The 19,605-nt window shown below is 41.2% G+C and overlaps 1 protein-coding gene across 8 annotated transcripts in view; it reads right to left on the minus strand.

Annotated features, from left to right (window-relative positions):
* Positions 1-19,605, minus strand: part of LOC126179888 (sphingomyelin phosphodiesterase) — a 419,882-nt gene that overhangs the window by 42,495 nt on the left and 357,782 nt on the right. For all 8 annotated transcript variants that reach the window (XM_049924650.1, XM_049924653.1, XM_049924649.1 and 5 more), the window contains exons 7-11: positions 8,155-8,382; positions 6,620-6,792; positions 2,518-2,709; positions 1,959-2,129; positions 945-1,137 (exon numbers count right to left, since the gene is read on the minus strand). In XM_049924650.1, coding sequence (XP_049780607.1) covers positions 945-1,137; positions 1,959-2,129; positions 2,518-2,709; positions 6,620-6,792; positions 8,155-8,382 — 957 coding nt within the window. The remainder of the gene's footprint in view (positions 1-944; positions 1,138-1,958; positions 2,130-2,517; positions 2,710-6,619; positions 6,793-8,154; positions 8,383-19,605) is intronic.

Consider the following 19,605-nt stretch of genomic DNA (forward strand, 5'->3'; position numbering starts at 1 on the left):
TGGAGCTCCCAATAACTAATAAACCCCTCCCCCCGTGTGCCTCCTTGGATCTTGCTGAAGGAGCAGCCACATGTCCACTCACAGGCAGAGCGGGCGATGCCACATGGCCAGCCTCCACATTTACCCTCCGCCTCGTGCGCCGCTGAACCCGCCACTCCCCTTGGGGAGAGGGTGGCCCAACCGCACCCAGTACCCGCGAAGATGTCTCGACAGCAGGGACAATGGGTGAAGCATGTAACACCTGGGGTGTACCTTGCAACGCACCAGACTCCCCACTGCCGCTACACTCCGAGGCAGCAGCCTGAAGGTCGCGGGTTCGAATCCTGCCTCGGGCATGGATGTGTGTGATTTCCTTAGGTTAGTTGGGTTTAAGTAGTTCTAAGTTCTAGGGGACTGATGACCTCAGATGTTAAGTCCCATAGTGCTCAGAGCCAGCAGCCTGAAGACAGCTGACCGCAGCCATCAACACGCTCAGCTGTTCGCGAACAGTGGCCAGCTCCTCCTGCGTCCATACAGTCACACATCCTATCCATCCTATGTAATCAATTTACTGAAGAGAGTTAATCAACTTTTATCTAGACTGCTAATTCACTAAAGGCCGCTGATTATTGACTAAACTGTGATTGCTAGCCACTTCTTGTAGAAAACAATGAAAATAGCACAACCTGTCTCTGGACTGTATTGAAAACAAACACTAGCACTACTGGCACTATGGTTGACTAAAGGGATTCTCTCTGACTGTATTCAAAACAAACACGAAATCTATGGAACACTATTAATAGCACTCGACAATTAAAGCTTCCTAAAAGCAAAAACACACGGAAGAAGAAGTGACAAGTAAGAAAAATACAGTTAATACTTAAATTAAGGTAGCCCGCTGCACAGCAGACATGAAGCAGACGGCGGTTAGGACGACATAATAATTAAAACTACAATTGCCTTACCCTTGTTGTTTTTGGATGATCACCATCAACATAATATATTCTGTATCCAGGATTCAAATTATAATATGGTGTCACTGACGGTCCTATATATGCAATACTCGTAGGACGCCCAGGTTCATTTGTATCATAAAAGAGTTCAAATTCATCAAAATGAGTGTGCCCAAAGAACTGTGCTGTTATTGTTGACTCATATCTAGGGAGAAAAAAGTGAAATGGATACTTCAGTACATCTGCACTACTGCATAAGTACTATTATAAATTGGCTAAATTTAGTAATTTGTGTCACATGACATCAGAAATTAGAAACATAAAACATGCATTAAATGTTAACTAGAAAATGAAGACAAAATATATATCAGTTACAAGTTAAATTCATAAAGTTTCCTGACTGCATTTCTAGCTGCAAGAGTCAGTATCAGGATATGGTCACCTATTACCATGTCATCTTGTGAACTGCTTCTTATTTGTTGTAATTCTGACATGTCTATCTGATTAATAACAACTGCAGCAGATAAACATCTGAATCTTCCAAAAATCTGATGCTGCACATTTGAAACAGAATAATATCTGGCATTATGCGAACAATTAATATTCTTTTGGGCGCAATTCATCTCCCCAGCCCAGGAACAAGATATTTAATGCACGAAGCTAACTGAATTAAAATTTCTTAAATGTCCTATTATAAGCATATAAAAGTTTACCATAACAAGAATCATGTAGGCAAGAACATATTCCAGTGAATCATTATTACGGATACCCTATAATGGGTGATTAATTTTGGTCTGTTAGAGCAACAAATATTAGTTTTTTCTGTCCTTCTGCTCATCAGTAAACTTCAAAACTATGAAGACACAACTTCTGCATTGAGATAGCCTTGGTGGGTTGCTGTTTAATTTGTTATAATAGTCTGAAATGAACTGTAACAATATCATTGTTGTAGAATGCAAACTAACAGGACATGCCTCAAGTGCAACTGAGTATAAATTATATGTAAGAATTACATTCTATACTCACCTATTAATTATTTTATAATAATTTCGACTCCAAACTTTCAGGCAGTCACTGTGTCCAGGAGGGATATGACCAATGACATGGACTTTCTCTCCATTAAATTCTGCACTCTGTAGCTCATATATGAACCATTGCAGCTCTTTTGCAGGATCAGTGCTGTTTAGTAGTAGCCACCTAAATTAATGAACATGATCCTGAATTATTATTATCAGTATTATTATTGTTATTATCATCATCAACAAAATGATAGTTGGCCATTAAGAAAGAATTCTTTTCTTTAAAAGTGGCAAAAGGTCTATAGAATAGACAAACTAAACATGAATTAAACAAGAAAACATTGATGCCAAATAATAGAAAAGTGAGAGGTCCCTGGTTTTCATCTAATGGAGACACCTGTTGGAAGATTTTTAGCAGTTGAAGACAGGACACCTACTAAACAAGTACAGTCCTTCACTTATTTTACCAAAACACTTGTGTGAAATAACACAATTGTATGAAACACATTAATTCATATTCACAGTACATACACAACCAATATTTATGATGCAAGCCTCTCACTTACCAATTCTTGTTATTGCAGTAGTTCATATTTAAGGAAATCACACGAAAACCAGGTCGTACTAGCACACTGTAAAAAGCACCTCGTCGAACCGTATGTGATACTGATGAGGGCAACCACTGTCGCCACTGGTTGTCAATTTCGTCATAGAGCCATGAAATTGAGAAATCATCATGCACATATGGTGGTGGGAAACTGTAGAAAAATAACATTCACATGTACCAGCAGATATGTTGAAGCAGAAGTAATAGAAAATCATTGCAGTAACAAAAATATTTCATTTCAGATCCAGCCAGCTGTTTAGAAGTTTTGCACACATGAATAGAAGTGATATGTTTTGGGGTGACATTCCCACATGCTTAATAACTCATATTTCCCCCACTATTATTAGCTTAATTGCAGAATGAAGAAACCTCTAGGTCTGGAAACTATAATTTGTGTGTTCTTTTTTTTACCCATGTCAGCATCTATCACTGTTCAGTTAAGTAGTTTGATGAAATATGTAGTAGGAAAATTTACTTCATAAAATAGTTAAAATGCATTCGGCTGGCGTAACTCCCAGTGTTGTCAAGAGAAACATTTAAAAAAAGACACATCATTCATAGAATTTGGAACAAAGGGTTCATTCTTTGAGGTAAAAAAAGCAATCAGCTACATGAAATTGGAGAAATGACTTCTGCTTAAGAGCACTGCATCTCCCATGAGGAAGAAGAGATGGCCTATGATCTAAGTAACCTGTACCCTCTTTCCAACCTTGACAACAAATTCCTCTTTCCTCCATGCCATGCCTCCTGAAAACAATTACTGGTTAGCCTTTCTGTGTCTGTGTAATGATAAAAGTTAGGAGTAGTATGGACACAGAAAATATATGCCATGCTCACTTCTTTGTACCTTTAACTAACAGTGACTCTGATGAGACACAGAATTCTGAAACTAATGTAATGGGGTAATGTTGTAGCAATATCCAATAAGCACAATAATGAGAGGTTATGACCACTAACACCCAACAGACATATTCTCATTCTTTCTGCATACAAATTACCCTCATTGCCAATGTTGGACATTTAGTGGGAACTTCTTCTATCCCATTCTCTGTGATACTCTTATTAAAACTATAAATGGATTTAAAATTAAGTTAGAAGACTCCTTTTCATCCAGTAGTGAGGTAAAGGTTTATTTTTTGTGGAAACTTTTGTCTTACATAAAACAAGCCTAGGTATACATTAATGTCCTGTGTTATTATCAGTATTTCCCTTTTAAAAAGCATGATTTTAAACAGTTCAATAAAATGTTTTGCATCACCCTGACGACTTACAGACTTTGCAGTTTTTTTTATTGGGAACATCATTCTCAATACTCTTTGGAGCACGCAAAATTGCTATGTACATCTATCTGCGTAATGAAGATAAAACTAAACTTATACTCTCAGTACAGTTAAGTAGAGTGCACTGTGTATCCAAGAGCATACCCAGGATCTGAGCTAAGGGAAGAAATCATGTTAGTTTTCCAATGAATGACAAACTGGTTTGGAGACTTCATGATAAATGGCCCTGTGTACACTTGCTGCTATTCATGATTCATTATATGTTCTGGCTTTCTTTGAACTGATACTAGCTAATGCATCTGTCTTAATTGTAAAGGCAGGATGCAGGCTAAATTTGCCAAGATTCTCTTTCTGGTGAGGGATGAAAGGGGTTGGTGGGGACAGCTGCCCTACCATGATCCTCCCAGGCTATGACCTTGTGCGTATCCAGTTGTGAATAGGACACTACTAATTGTGTCACAGTTCAGTCTGTCAACATTCCTTGAAGGGTCATTTCAAGCTTAAACTGTGCATTCATTGTGACTTTATGGCAAGAAGAGTTGACAGTGTGGAAAATTGCCCACCAAACTGGTGTACAACACAGCAAAATGATTTGAACATTCACCCAGCATTGTAACACACAAAACAATGTATCTCTGGCTACTACTGGTTCTTGGACAGCGTTTTAGTAATATAGATTAGGAGGCTTATGTCAAAGCAGACATTACACAGCCTTCTTTGCACAATCAGCTTGACCTCAAAGCATCCATTACAAACAACAGTCAAACCACCAGCATTGTGGTATGGCAAGAAATTTAGCAAGGGAATACCAAGAACGAAACCTGGGTCAATGATGTCAGGTTTTCTTCACTGACAAGAGTGTGATTTTTGTCTGAAGCCTGATGATCATCATAGAAGAGTGTGGAGGTGGTCAGACACATCTCAGTTATGCCGTTGCACCAATTGAGGTGGCTCAGGTGTACTTAGGGCAAGTACTGTGTATTTATGTTGCTCACCTTTCATCAGCATCAAAGATAATTTGAGGGCTATTCGCTGTCAAGATGCTACCTCCAACCTATTGTCCAAATCCTACAGTCAACATTTCAGTGATGAACTTGTTTTTCAGCATAGTCAAGAATGAGCATATCGCACACACCATGTGAATATGATCTTCTAGGAGACAGGAATCGATCCAATTGAATGGCCTGTGGCAATTACTGACATGAACTCAAATAAGCAAGCTTGTGATTCACTGAAACTTTCAGTGCATTGTTGCAGGAACCCCCCCCCCCCCCCCCACACACACACACACACAATAGATTACATCAAAGGGGCTGCCGTCAAAATGTGGGTTGAGCTTGAGTAGCAACATCTCAGTCAACTTGTGAATTATCATGTCCAGAAGGATCTAACCTTGTTACAATACATATAGTACAGCCTCATGCTATTGAACTTTAGCCAGCTGAATTTGATCGTACATATGTCGACATTCACTTTTTAACAGATTGCCTTTATTATTTTATATTTTTTCTTGGTATTTTACAGCAAAGTTACTTTTTTATTTTCATAATGCTTAGTCTTTCATTACCTACTCTCCTCAAATCTAAAACCACACATATTCACTAATATACAGGTAACAAACTTTTTTGAGCAGTTTAATGCTAAAACTGAAAACAATCTGCAGTGAACTGAATAGCTTCATGTTAATACAGAAAATCAGATATGTGGTTACACATGTATTCAGTAACTTGCCAGAGTATATTAAATGTCATGGTGGTAATAACTTGAGTTTATGGATGAATTACATAACCATTTGTTGTCCAACTCTAATATTTTATTAAAAAAAAAAAGAGACAGCTAATGTCTCTGGTTACTATGTAACTCATGTTGTCATCATAACATGATATTTTATAACTTTAAGCCATTTTATTGAAGCAAAGTTAACTAGAAGATGCATATCTAACTTCTATCCACATTGCACACAGTCCACTCTTTGGGACCAGTGGAGCACTATACATATAATGCAGTGTACTACCAGAGCCTTTCATTGTTCCTTGATTACTTTTTTATAAGACTACAGGCAAAACATTGCATTTCAGCTAAAACTTGAGGTCATGGTAAAAGATGAACTACAGCATGAACAGGGAATTTGGGTTGTGTAGCAATGAGCGCATGAGTATATGTGTTGGACTATATCAGACAGAAAAATGGGATGAATGATAGACAACTGCTGGATAGCAGCTGGTCACAACACTATGCAATCTCAGAGTTCTTTTTCACTTCTTAAGCTGAATTATCATCACACTTAAATATCCTGCCTTTATATTTGTTCATTCATTCATTCAACATGTTCTATAGATCACACATTGAAAGAGAACCTTCGCTGATTTGCAATGAGTAAAGGGATATATCAACAAAGAGAACCAGCTTCTAGAAACTGCACTGTAATTAACTGTCATTACATTTCTGAAAACCTTATGCATTTACTAAGGCTCAGTTTATCATTTCAAAATAAGTAGGAAGCATATTACTCTGAAAAAATCTTCTACTTCATTTGTTACATTTAACACTTGCTACTCCTTCCTATTGCTAGCTTAATATAGATCACATTGGTGTTCACTATGTAATACTAATCACTTTTCCTATCCCATTAAACTACTAACTGGATTTATATGCTGTTCTGAATAAATACCAACACACATAAGATTATAGAAGAACTTACTTATAAGTTTAACAAAAGAAAGCTACCACACAAAAGAACTGTTCAATCACTTTCACTATCAAAAATAATCATGTTTGTACCTATTCACTGGAGCACTTTCATGATTACCCAATGCTGGAAATATTGGAACTCCTGGAAATGTTTTTAACAACTGGTTGACAGTTTCCTTTAATACCATTAAATTTTCTTCTCTTGTTTGGTTCCAAACATCATGAGGAGGTAAATCACCAGTCCACAGTATATAATCAATGTCCTGAAATGAACTGAAGGTTATTACTGACCATTCCATTAGTTATAACAGCTAACTGTTGTACTGTGACACTGAAACTTGCTTGCAAACCTGATCTAAGATCTGTAGCCTTATAGTAAAACAGAACAGTGCAAAGCACACATTTATGTAGAAATAAAATATGAAGTTGAAATAAATTTTAACTATACAAAAAAAAAAAAAAAAAAAAATTCAGTTGAAATGTATCTACCTCATGAATCTATAAAAATGCCTATAACATAACAAATGAAGAAATTATGATAAATTCTGAGTCAGAATATCTACAATATTATGAAAAGAATAGAGTGCTACTGGCCAGAGTGGTCATGTGTGCGCATGCGCGTGCGTGTGCACTTTCGTTTCTTTTCATAACTGCCATTACTGTTGTGCCTATCTGCAGCTCAACAAGTGTTCTTTACAGTGAGTAGAAATTTATCCTTTTCATAATATTGTCGAAATTGTGAGAAATCTGTAAAACTCTGACTTGCTTTGAACTGACACATATAGATTAAAATACAGCTCCCAACTCTTTCAAAACATTATTTAATAACTAAAGTACACTTATAACAGAAATGTAATCACTCTACACAATTTAAATTACATGAACATTTCTTAATTGTACTGGAATATGTATAATTTCCACAAAGGGGACTTCAGTAATTCCTCTGTATTGCTCATTGATCAACATTGTTCATTTTCTCTTGTGATACTGTCTCACAGCAAATGAATAATTGCAGACTGCACAATAGCAGTTAGTTGTAGAAAATTTGTGACATTTTATTTGTCAATACTAGCTATGTAAACATACCATAACTCAAGTCATCTCAGGCAGTTTATCATCCAATAGTAAGATACTCGTGTATTCCTACTGGTACCTATGTATATATTCCATCTGATGGCATCAAGGACCAACTGAATTTTGACAAATTAAAACTCAATGATGTGTTGCTCACATTTGATTTATGGAGTATTTTCAATTTCCTATGATTAATCTGAATATTTTGAGTATCTATGCTCTGGTAATTTATTTTTGTGTAGGTTTCAGTGACATCTTACAATTTAAAATAGAGGATGTTCATCCACTGTCATGCTCAACAGCATTTCTTAGTTACTTTTAAGCATTATGTTAAACATGGAACAAATTCTATTTGATGACATTTTATAGTTTAATGGTTGTTTCTCAGCATGAGGCAGTGCCTGCTTTATCATAAGCATTAGAGGATTCTTTAAAATGTATTGGTGTGACAGCATATACTGATACAATACACTCATATGAGACCATTACTACATTGTGCCAGATCAACAGCAGATTTTGAGCCAGGAAATGCTAAACATGTATATACATACCGGATGAGCACTGGAAATGTGCTGAAGCATATTATCGACTGTGCGATGTGGGGTGTCACACTTTCGGTAGTCACCCCATCGTCCTGCAGCACCTTGTGGTTTCAGTGCAGGTCCATTAGTGAGCCGACAACACAATGGTTCATTGCAGTCAGCATTGGTGCCTTCCTGGTAGTATGGGTCAAAGTGAGTGTCTGACAAATGCAGCACCTTAAATGTTGGTGCACCAGCCTGTGAAAAACCGTAATTACCAATCAGCATCATTGCTACATCCCTGTTTTTAAACCTCAACTATCACAGCATATCATACAGGGACTATATCACTACATATTTTAAATAACATTACATCAAAATTATTGCTGGTGCAAGAGCCCACAGTAGAGGGGTATGAGAGAAAATTCACCTCACAGAGCTCAGTATGGAAGGCCACTGGCCGTGAATAAAAGATATCTATGTGGAATCAATACTGACTGTGTGCTGTAATTATCACTTGTAATGTCCACAATGGGTTTAAGGTGGCAGGCCATCAGGGCTTTGATCGCATGCGTGCATATATGCATCATGGTAACAATTAGGACATGAGTAATTAACTGGACTATGGCTACTAGTATCGATCACCCCTCATCCTTCATGACCTGTTCCCATTATTTTTTTTTAGGTTGGGGGGGGGGGGGGGGGGGGACCAAACAGTGAGGTCACTGGTCCCACTGGATTAGGAAAAGATGGGGTAGGGAGTCAGTCGTGCCCTTTCAGAGGAGTCATCCTGGCATTTGCCTGAAGCGATTTTGGGGAAATCACAGAAAACCTAAATCAGGATGGCCTGATGTGGGTTTGAACAATCATCCTCCAAAATGTAAACCAGTGTGCTAACTTCTGCACCACCTCGCTCAGTCCTTCATGACCCCACAGTTGTTCACCTTGAATGAAATATGACAAATTATGCATGTTGTTATTACTGTTGTTATTATTATTATTGGCAGTGGCTGTAGTTGCATAAATTTGCTGATAAACATAACTCTTATACAGCAGATGCTATTAATTTCAGATTCTCAGATTTATCTGGACCTAAATATTTGTGAACACCCAGAATGTATAATCACGAGCCGCCACATATGTGAACGATCTTCCATATAATGTGTAACGAGCAGAATTACTTTTCACATATGACACTACTATCATAATGAATCTAAGCACACAGACAGCAACAGAATAAATGGTAAACAACATTCTTAACAGTATCACTGACTGGTTTTCTGAAAATGACCTGACCCTCTATTTTAAAAAGAGACATCATATTCAGTCCTGCACGTCTAGTGGTACTAAACAAATGAAAAGTGTAACACGTGGTGAGAAAATAATAAATACAGTGGAACTTCAAAATTCTTTGGTTTCCATTCTGATGAGAATTTAAAAGGGAAAAATCATATTGTGTATCTCCGAAAACAAGTAAGTTCAGCTACATTTGTACTTACAATCATTGCAAATCTTGGGAAGAGACAGATCAGTATGATGATATATTTTCATTCAGTCATGTCATATGGAATAATGTTCTGAGGCAACTCATCTTTAAGAAAGAAAGTATTCATTCCTTGAAAATATGTTATAAGAATAACATGTGGTGCACATGCACACAGCCATATTGTAGACATCTGTTTAAAGAGTTAGGCATTCTCACTACTGCTTCATAGTATATTTATTTTCTCACAAAATTTGTTGTAAGTAATCCACTGCAGTTCAAAAGAACAATGATGTGCATGATTACAGCACCAGAAGAAGAAAATAAGATTATTGATGCAACAGTAAGGTTCTCTTCAGCACAAAAGAGCTCGCACAATGACACAACCAAAGTTTTTGATCACTTATCCAGTGATATAAAAAGCCTGACAGCCAGCAAAATAAAATCTGAAAATAAACTGAAAAAGTTTTTTCTTACAACTCCTTCTATTCTGTAGAAAAATTTCCATTACTGTAATGTGTACAAGGTGGTGGGTAAGAATTGCTGACTCACATATGTACATATTCTTTTTTTGGCTTTTTAAAAAATAATTTGTGATGTGAATGGAACTTGACTCATTCCACAACATTTCTATTTATCATGCAAATGGTCCGTGGAACATGAAACTAACTAACCATTTGTATAATTCTGTATATAGTGATGCTGTCTTACATACCACCACAGTTGTTTACAAGCAAAGAAATCAATATGAATTTGTGTGTCTAGCAGCCTTCATGTTTAGGCAGTGCTATGTATGCATTGCCAGCCACCTGTGCTCACTTCTCAAGTCAGTAAAGCAGGGTTATACAGTTAGCTGAAGAGAAAGCCTTAGATTTTTCGAGCACTGCTTTTAATGAGAATTCAGCAATATTTGATGTGATACATTTTAGATAATATTTATCAAACATATAGAGATGGATCACTAGATCACAATAGCATACCCAATGGAAAGTAGCTGCCCCTCCCCCTCCTCCCACCCCTAGCTCAGACCTTGGGTTTGCTCTTGCAAGGATGATAACTAGAAGTGGTACCAGAGCTTAATGCACAGATCTGTTTAAAAGTCTGTGAACTGTAACTGGCACAATGTGTAGCTTATATTTTTAAAAAGTTGATAATTACTCTGTAGAAAAGTCTACCTACAAGAACCATACAGAATCTGCTGCATTAAACACTCAAAAGTTAGTCTATCAAAAAGTAAAATTACAAAATAGATTAAATTATTGATAGGAAGAACTTTCTTATGAAAATCCATTTCATATGTGTTCTAAAAAATAAGTACTAGATTCATTTCCATTTTGTCTTATGCTATAGTGATTGGTTGTGATTCATTTCATTTGAAAATGATAAAAAAAAGGAAAAGAGTGATTCTGTGGTCAAACCCAGATGACCACAAGGGGCTCAGTGACCATCGTGTTATCCTATGGCAGATGGCATCATTTGGATTTGGTATGGTGGGGAGTGCTGTGCCTGTAAGGCATGGCTGTGTGCTGCGTGCGACTGCCTCGAGTCGAATGAGCTTGCTGTTGCCTCACGAGCGAGATATACAGTCCCCTGACGTCATAGTGATAAGGTTATCTGGGCGTGGCAGCGGAAGTAAGCCCGCTCAGTAACGCAATGGCGGCACCGGAAGCTGAGTTTTCCAGCGGATCGCGCTCTCTTAAAACTAGAGCGCGATCCTCCGCGGCCTAGCGGCGACCCAGCGAAACTCGTTCAAGGTCACCCGCCAAGATGGCGGCGCACACAGCCATGCATGAGGTTCTCAATTGGCCTCAGAAGCCCACTTGCACCCTGTTCCAGTCCTATGATCAATGAAAAATCCCAGGCCTTACCTACAGTTGAGTCTAACTACCCAATAAAGCAATCCGACACACTAATTGCAGAGAAACTGAGGTGGACATTTGGAACATCATTTTTCCAACCATTAGAAAGACTAATATAAATCTCTTCTTCACTTTCCTAAGCTCAGCATCAAATTCATTATGGACTATGGGAAATCACCCTTTTAAGCAACAGCCTACCTGATGTGTGTCATGCAAAAAATCTGTAGTCGGATGAAATTTTATTCATATCTAAGTCTAAATAAATTAGTTATACAAAAGCAATCTTCAGTCGTGAAGAGGGTAAATAACTTATAGAAACATTTGACACAACACTATGTTCAATATGGCTATCTTTTGTTAACACAATAAATGTCCTCTTTGTTAATCAGTTTCCTGCCAAGTCCTATAAGTAGGTCTTTATGTATGGTGACAACTGCTTGTGTTACGCATTGTCGCAGCTCATCGGCATATCCCAGAACTGGAGGAACAAACACACTGTCTTTAATGAAACCCCATACACAGAAGTCTACTGAGGTTAAATCAGGTGATTATGGTGACCACATTCTGCACTGTTATATCACTTCATGATGCCTGTTGGAATAACTCATTCGCATATTCCAACCGGCACAAAAATTGAGATCTAATAATGTTAGCTAGGAAATAAAATTTAAGATACACCACATTCAGTGATGTATCAAACATTACTGTAAATTACTTACTCTTTTCACAGTTAAAGATTGCTTTAGTATAACTGATTTACAAACAGCCAGTACTTCAAGATCAAAATATCATAATAATGAGTGAAAATATTCCCATCTGGGTGCCTAGTTTTCCATAGCTAAGAAATAAAGTTAAAGATTAATTGAAAGCAGAGAAAACTTTGCAATTCGGAAAAAAATATGACATTTATCAAAGTGCATCTGAAGACATGTAAACAGAGAGCTGGGCATTAAATTGTGTGTATTAAGGCTTTTGGGATTAGCAGCAGCTACTGAAAAAGCTTCAAGTGATAGCACAAGAATGGTGACATTTCCATTACTCTGACAGAAAATACATCACTATGAAGTGAGGGTCACTGAGGTACAAATGTATGATATTACATTATTAGTTTCCAACACATAACCCTTCCATTCCCACACTATCACAGCACCAATGGTAGGGGTTCTGGAACATCTTAGTAAAAGCTTATTTGATTGAAATGCTGTCCAGAATTACTGTCACATTCTGTTTAAACGATTCATCATCCTCCCTTTTCAGTAAAGGTTTTCATTTGGTGAAGATGTGTGGCCCTGTTGACCCCCACTTGTTCAAACAAGAAAGCTAGTTCTTTCTTTCTTTCTTTTCCCTAGCATTTATCCCGTCTGCTTTTCATGATTTGGCAAATTTTATTTTATTATTTAACTTTCAGATGCCCTCCGTGAAGCCACAGTCGTAAAGGTAATCGAAGGGTGTTAACAGATTTTAAATGTTAACAAATCGTACTCTCTTAGGCGGAATTTGAGGACCAGCCCAGCACTTGCCTTAAAGTGTGTGGAAACCCTAACTCGGTCACGCCGGTATATCTACCAACAGTCTGACTCACCTGCCTGTCTTTCAGGCTAATGCATTACTCTATACTAACAGACAACTAATAAACAAGAATGTTGCTGTGGGCCAAAAAGCAACGACAGAGAATAAAAATCCACCAGCGCTGATCTCGCATGCTCGAAACAATGTTGGAAACCGCTAAAAATGGAGTAGAAACTTTAGTCTACATAGTTTCATGTCTGTTCAAGTAATAGCACCACGTGTTTCTAGATCAAAATGCAGACTTCAAACATACTGAACCGTGTATGAAGCGCATGTCCTTCCGTCACTGCTGAAAAAGTTACGTCTCGTTTTTGGTCACGACTGAGACTTTTAAGTACATGCGCCAAAGTAGATAGTATCAGGTTGCTTGGACACTATGGTTACATGGGATTCCTAAATCCGGATTTCGTAAACCAATTTTCCAATATCGTTTCTGGTCGGCCATGTAAACCCTTCAATATCGAATACGGAAATGAGGTTTGGCAGCCGTATGTCCTCTTCCACAATCTACATTCGCTCCCATGTGAAAACACTACTCTTTTTGAAAGGTTCCTCGGTTGTGATGTTGTTACTTGCTTTTAAAAATGTCAGCCAATCAGCACGGAGTGACATTTATGCCGTAAAGGGTAAGAAGAAATATTTTCAGACTGAGCAAGAAGTTATCTACTCATTATTATTTAATGAAGGGAATCAGAAACAGGAAAAACTAATTTCCAACAAGACAACTGATATTGTGAAGAAGGGTCGTGAGTCGTGCTTGGGTAGCTCATATGGCCGGCAGCCTGCCTTTGGCAGGGCAGCAGTGCGGACCGCGCTCGGCCGTCCACGCCGCTGCGCGCGCGGTATGTTCGTTTACTTCCCCGTCACCGAGTTTCTCAGTCGAACAAGCTAAAATGGCCAACTCTTACAGGACGAACACGCTTAAGTTCACGTTTTCAAATGAATACGCACGACCCAAAGCACTGGCCATCAAACGCTTCGTACGCGAAGATGTAAGATCCCCGTGACGATCTGATCGGCATACTCCTGTCATTAGCAGTGTCGTTTATAGTAAGATGACTACCGATGCTGCCTGCAACGAGATTATTCAACGGACGCGACATGGACTAAAATTTCGACACTCCGACGGCAATGTCGGGCTTGTGGATGTCGACCATACAAGACTTGGCCTTCGAACGATCCGCATGTTCGAACTGCCTTTCGAGGTGACAAGATGAAGTCATCGCGGAACTAAGCCCGTACGGAAAAGTCCACAGTCACACAGCCGAGACATGGGCACGGTTTACGACGTTTACTATGCTGAATGGTGCAAGGCAAGTCCGAATAGATCTCAAACGGCACATCCCATCGTGCATTTCTGTCGGCGGCTGCTGTGCAGTGGTCATTTACGACGGACAACCTCGAACATGTTCTGGTTGTGCCAAAGAAGGCCACGTCCATAATGAATGCATGCAACGCCGCATCACACAACTACGGCACGACGATACGAACACAGACCGAACAGCCGGCCTCGGTGGCCGTGCGGTTCTAGGCGCTCCAGTCCGGAGCCGCGCTGCTGCTACGGTCGCAGGTTCAAATCCTGCCTCGGGCATGAGTGTGTGTGATGTCCTTAGGTTAGTTGGGTTTAAGTAGTTCTAAGTTCTAGGGGACTGATGACCACAGCAGTTGAGTCCCATAGTGCTCAGAGCCATTTTCAACAGACCGAACCACAACCGCCCTTCCAATCACCTAAGCGGCGACACTGCACGTCCAGCCCTCACAAGACGCAGTTCATGAGCGAGTCTCTGGACCAATAGACGCGGAGGCGTCACAGCACCTAGCCACCGGCAGTGCTGCCCGCGAACATGACTTAGAGACGGACACACCTACGACAGAAGATCACAAAGATACCAGTGAAAGTTTTATGGAGACTGAAGACCGCATCATAGCATCCGCGGCTTTTGTACCGGAACGACGCAAATCTTTTCCTTCCTCAGACACCGAAGCACGCTGCCGGAAGCAAGAGTCGCTCAAACGTCGAAAAAAATGCCGCAAGACATCAGAATCGGCCACTGAGTCCTTTCCGCAGGACGAAGAGATGGAGCATAAATCTGACGGAGTAAGCGATAACTCTTTTTCCTCTGCCACGGCAACGCGTCATCCACAAGACGGTGAGCCGTTCAACAGAGATCGTGAGCAAGCCCCGAGCTCAGAAGCCATGGAACATAGCACGCCCGTCGTCACCGGAGCAATTGTGCCACCTCGGTCTGTGCTGTCACCTCTCACCTATGTTGAAACTGACGGACATTTTTCATGGGCGGACGATGCTGATTTAACATCTCCACCCGGTGCGGAAATGAGATCTGTTCCTCCGTTAGACCAACATTAAAATAGGGGATGTTTCAACGACGACTCCTGCGACTACTATGGACTTCCAGAATCCACCACGACAACCTTCACCAACTACGAACCTATCGACAGCACGGAGCCCCCATGAGGCATATTGAATAGCTACTATCAACACCAATAATATCGTATCCAAGGTTAAACTTCAACTGCTCCGCGACACGCTAAGAGCAGCGGACATCGACATCGCCCTGATACAACTGATTACAGCAACTTGGTCTGGGTGTTATGGATACGAGAGGTACGCCCCAGTGGCTATGGAACACACAGGCGCAGCGATCCTCCTCCGAGGAGGGAGGATATCGCATGTCTCCCGCGAGGGGTGGCCGTTACAATTGAGGGAATAAAAATCGTAAATCTCTTTGCCTCATTGGGTAATGATAAACGGAGGGATCGCTCCCAGTTTTACGCAGAAAATATCAAACATTTATTCCTCGGCAGATACGATCATCTCATCGTAGGTGGAGATTTCAACTGTGTTCTTTAGTGTATAGACCAATACCCTCATTTCACTACATCTCCGGAACTTCGCTTCTTCGTCCGCTGCCTTCGTCTCCTCGACACTTGGAGAGTGGTATACGGCGAGCTCCCGGGGCATACACACATCACGGGCCACTCCGCCAGGCCGACTCGATAGAATATATACCTCTGACGAGCTAAAAACCGTTCTCTTCGGCGCGGAACGTTGACTGTCTGCCTTTTCAGATTATGTCGTCTACATCTGTACCATGAACGTACGTAGACAATCTGTATGGCGCAGTGCGGGACCTTGAAAACTCAACGTAACGCTACTGCGGGACCCTGAATGTCGACAACAGGTCACCGACACGTGCCATGCTTGTGTTCAACGCATCGTGCTTTATGAGGCCAAACTGCAGTGGTGGTTACTATGCGCCAAACGGACCATCCGATGCACCTTGACTCACTATGACAGAGCCAAAGCCAGTTGGAATCACCACACTACGAAGTGAAGAGGATGTAAAAGGTAGACTGGCACTGGCAAGAAAAGCATTTCTGAAGAAGGGAAATTTGTTAACAACGAGTATCTACTATAGCGCTCTATACGAGCTCATGGACCATCTTCCATCTCTGGACCGTCTAAAAGAAGCTCAAACCATCAAGGCAAAGATTTTAACCTTGACGAGATGCCATCTAGAAGGAGCCATTGTGCGAGCATGCGGCCAAGATAGGATTAACGGCGAAGAACCTTCTATGCATCATATTGTTCAAAATGTTCGCCGACGCCGACGGGCCTTAATGACTGCTTTAGACCTAGCTGATGGACGACGGCTGACTTCGCAAGCTTCCATTGCGGATGCCTTCACAACTCACTACAGACTTCTCTATCAAGAAGTACCTGCCGGTGTAGAGCCCGGATGGTTTAACGCTCGAATTTTACAGAACCTTCCAAGATTTGATGTTTCCACGATGGAGAACATGTACACGACTCGATAGTTAGAGGCCGATCACGTTACTCAATTCCGACTTCGAGATTTTCACACGCCTTCTGGCTGTGCGACTCAAATATGTATTACGAGAAATTGTAATAATTGGGCGGCGATCATATTATACAGATTGCCCTCATGAATATCGAGATGTGATCGCTGTGACAAAACATTCGCGACTGTCAGGCGCTTTAATCTCCATCGACTTCAATCAAGCGTTTGACCGCATCAATCATGCATTCCTCAACGCAGTGATGGACCGGATGGCGATTCCCTCGACGTTCACGCAGGTGATTATGCGACTCCTTAGTTGGGCAAAGTCCAGGCATCTCGTCAACGGCAGACTTACAGAACCTATACGGATTGAACGCTCAGTACGGCAGGGTTGTCCTCTGTCGAAGGTACTTATGCCCTTGCGATGGAACCACTCATTTGCGGATTACGGCAACACTTGACAGGTATTCCACTCCAGGATCATGTGTTCCGCTGCCGAGCCTACGCGGACGGTTTGGCCCTCGTCGTACGTTCAGCGGCTGACGTACAAGCTGTGATGCAGTGGATTACCCGTTACAGTGCAGGGGCAGGGAGCTCTATGAACGTCACAAAATCATGCGCCATGAAGATCGGCCGCGGCCTTCCCGCAGACAGCGTAGGCCCCTTTCAACTGGCGGACACCCTTCGCTGTCTCACGGATTGGTGTACACGCGAGACATTCGCTGCACCTCAGTGATCAATTTTCGGCCGCCACTGTTACACATCTGGGTAAACATACAAAATCACCTACTACGCCCGCTGTATATGTGCCATTTGGCAGCCCGTATACCCCACATCGCGGAGTTTCTGCCCATCACTGCGACAAAGGCAGCCAGACTACAGGTGGCTTTCGGGTGTTTTATATGTTCCGGACGCTTCTTCAAAGTCCAGTATGACGGCGTCTCCTTACCGAAACTGGATGGTGGCCTCGATCTGGTTAACGTGAGACAGGACTACGGCACTTTACACCAATACTATACTCCGGTTATGGAAAAACCAAAATGCTAGTTTTACTGGAATGCTGACCACCGAGCTCGCACCTGTTTCGAGGCGCCCACCGAAGTCTTTGGCACACATCCCACCTCCGATGTCGCACATCTGCCGTTTCTTTTTGGAATACAGCTACATATGCACCAAGCTCCCCAGGACCAGGAAGACGACCATCCGGGACATCTACCGCCTTCTCCAAAACCCCGTCGAAGCACGTCACCCCCAGGTTTCCTGGCCTGCAGTTTGGAGAACGATCCACCAACAATAACACGCTATTGACACCACCTCGATGTGGTACTTTCTCGTTAGCGGCAAATGTATTATAAGACAGAAACTGCATCGCATCGCGCTGGTGGATTCATCCCAGTGCGTCAAGAGCTATGTTTTGAGTGTGGGGCAGCAGCAGCTGTTGTACCCTCGTACAGAAAATTGTGGTTTTCTATCTCCGAGTACCCTCATATCACGTCTCTCCTACCAAGCTGATATATCCTCATACGACCTACTTTCCATCGTCTAAGTGGCACGCCATCACCTGGATAAATGGCATAGCTATCAACTACCTCTTTCGAGAGGACATCGTCGATCCGACAGACTTCTGGACATGCCTTGAAGTACACAACCACACCCTTCGCCGACATCGACACTATCGGGTCACTTCCGAAAAATACGAGGGTTGGAACTTTAATAGTGGCAACTATTTATTTACAGCTCGTACAAAATAGATACCTGTTTCAAAGTTTGGCTGACCTTTAAAGTTGTTACCAGCATTGTGTATAACCCCGTTGCTATTGATGTGGAAGTCGTATGATACTCTTAGTAGTGCCAGTTGTGTTGACAGTTCGAGCGGCGTGGGATATTGCCCGACGAATTTGTAGCAGTAATGAAGCGATTGCCGTGAAGTGTATCCTTCGGTTTAGAAATCGAGTTGAACTCACGAGGGCTTACGTCAGGGGAGTGCAGTCGGTGTTATAGCACTCAGCAGCCTCATCAGTCAAACAAATCAGTAACAGCTTGCACTGTACATGCTTGGGCACTGTGCTGCAAAATGATGGTCAAATGGTTCAAATGGCTCTGAGCACTATGTGACTTAACTTCTGAGGTCATCAGTTGCCTAGAACTTAGAACTAATTAAACCTAACTAAACTAAGGACATCACACACATCCATGCCCGAGGCAGGTCGCTCGGTTCCAGAGTGCAATGATGGTCAGATCCTGCAGAAAGTATCATCACATCTTTGTCTAAGCGGGTCGTATGTTGTGTTCCAAAAATGAACAGCATAGAGACAGAAGTCATGACACTTTTTGCAGGACCTGATCATCATTTTGCAGGATAATGCTCAAGTACGTACAGTGCAATCTGATACTGATTTGTTTGACTGATGGGGCTGCTAAGTGCTACACCACCTACTGCACTCCGCTGACCTAAGCCCTCGTGAGTTCAACTCGATTTCTAAACTGAAGGATACACTTCATGGCATTCGCTTCAGAACTGCTACAAATTCGTCGGGCAATAGACTGCGCCGCTCGAACTGTCAACACAACTGGCACTGCTAACAGTATCCTACGACTTCCAGATCGCTGGCAACGGGTTATGCAGAATGCTGGTGACTACTTTGAAGGTCAGTAAAACTTTGAAACACGTATCTATTTTGTACGAGCTGTAAATAAATAGTTGCCACTGTTAGATTTCCAACCCTCGTACTTACAGAATATTTTC

Source organism: Schistocerca cancellata, chromosome 1 (genome assembly GCF_023864275.1).
Source record: "Schistocerca cancellata isolate TAMUIC-IGC-003103 chromosome 1, iqSchCanc2.1, whole genome shotgun sequence".
NCBI classification, from domain to species: domain Eukaryota; kingdom Metazoa; phylum Arthropoda; class Insecta; order Orthoptera; family Acrididae; genus Schistocerca; species Schistocerca cancellata.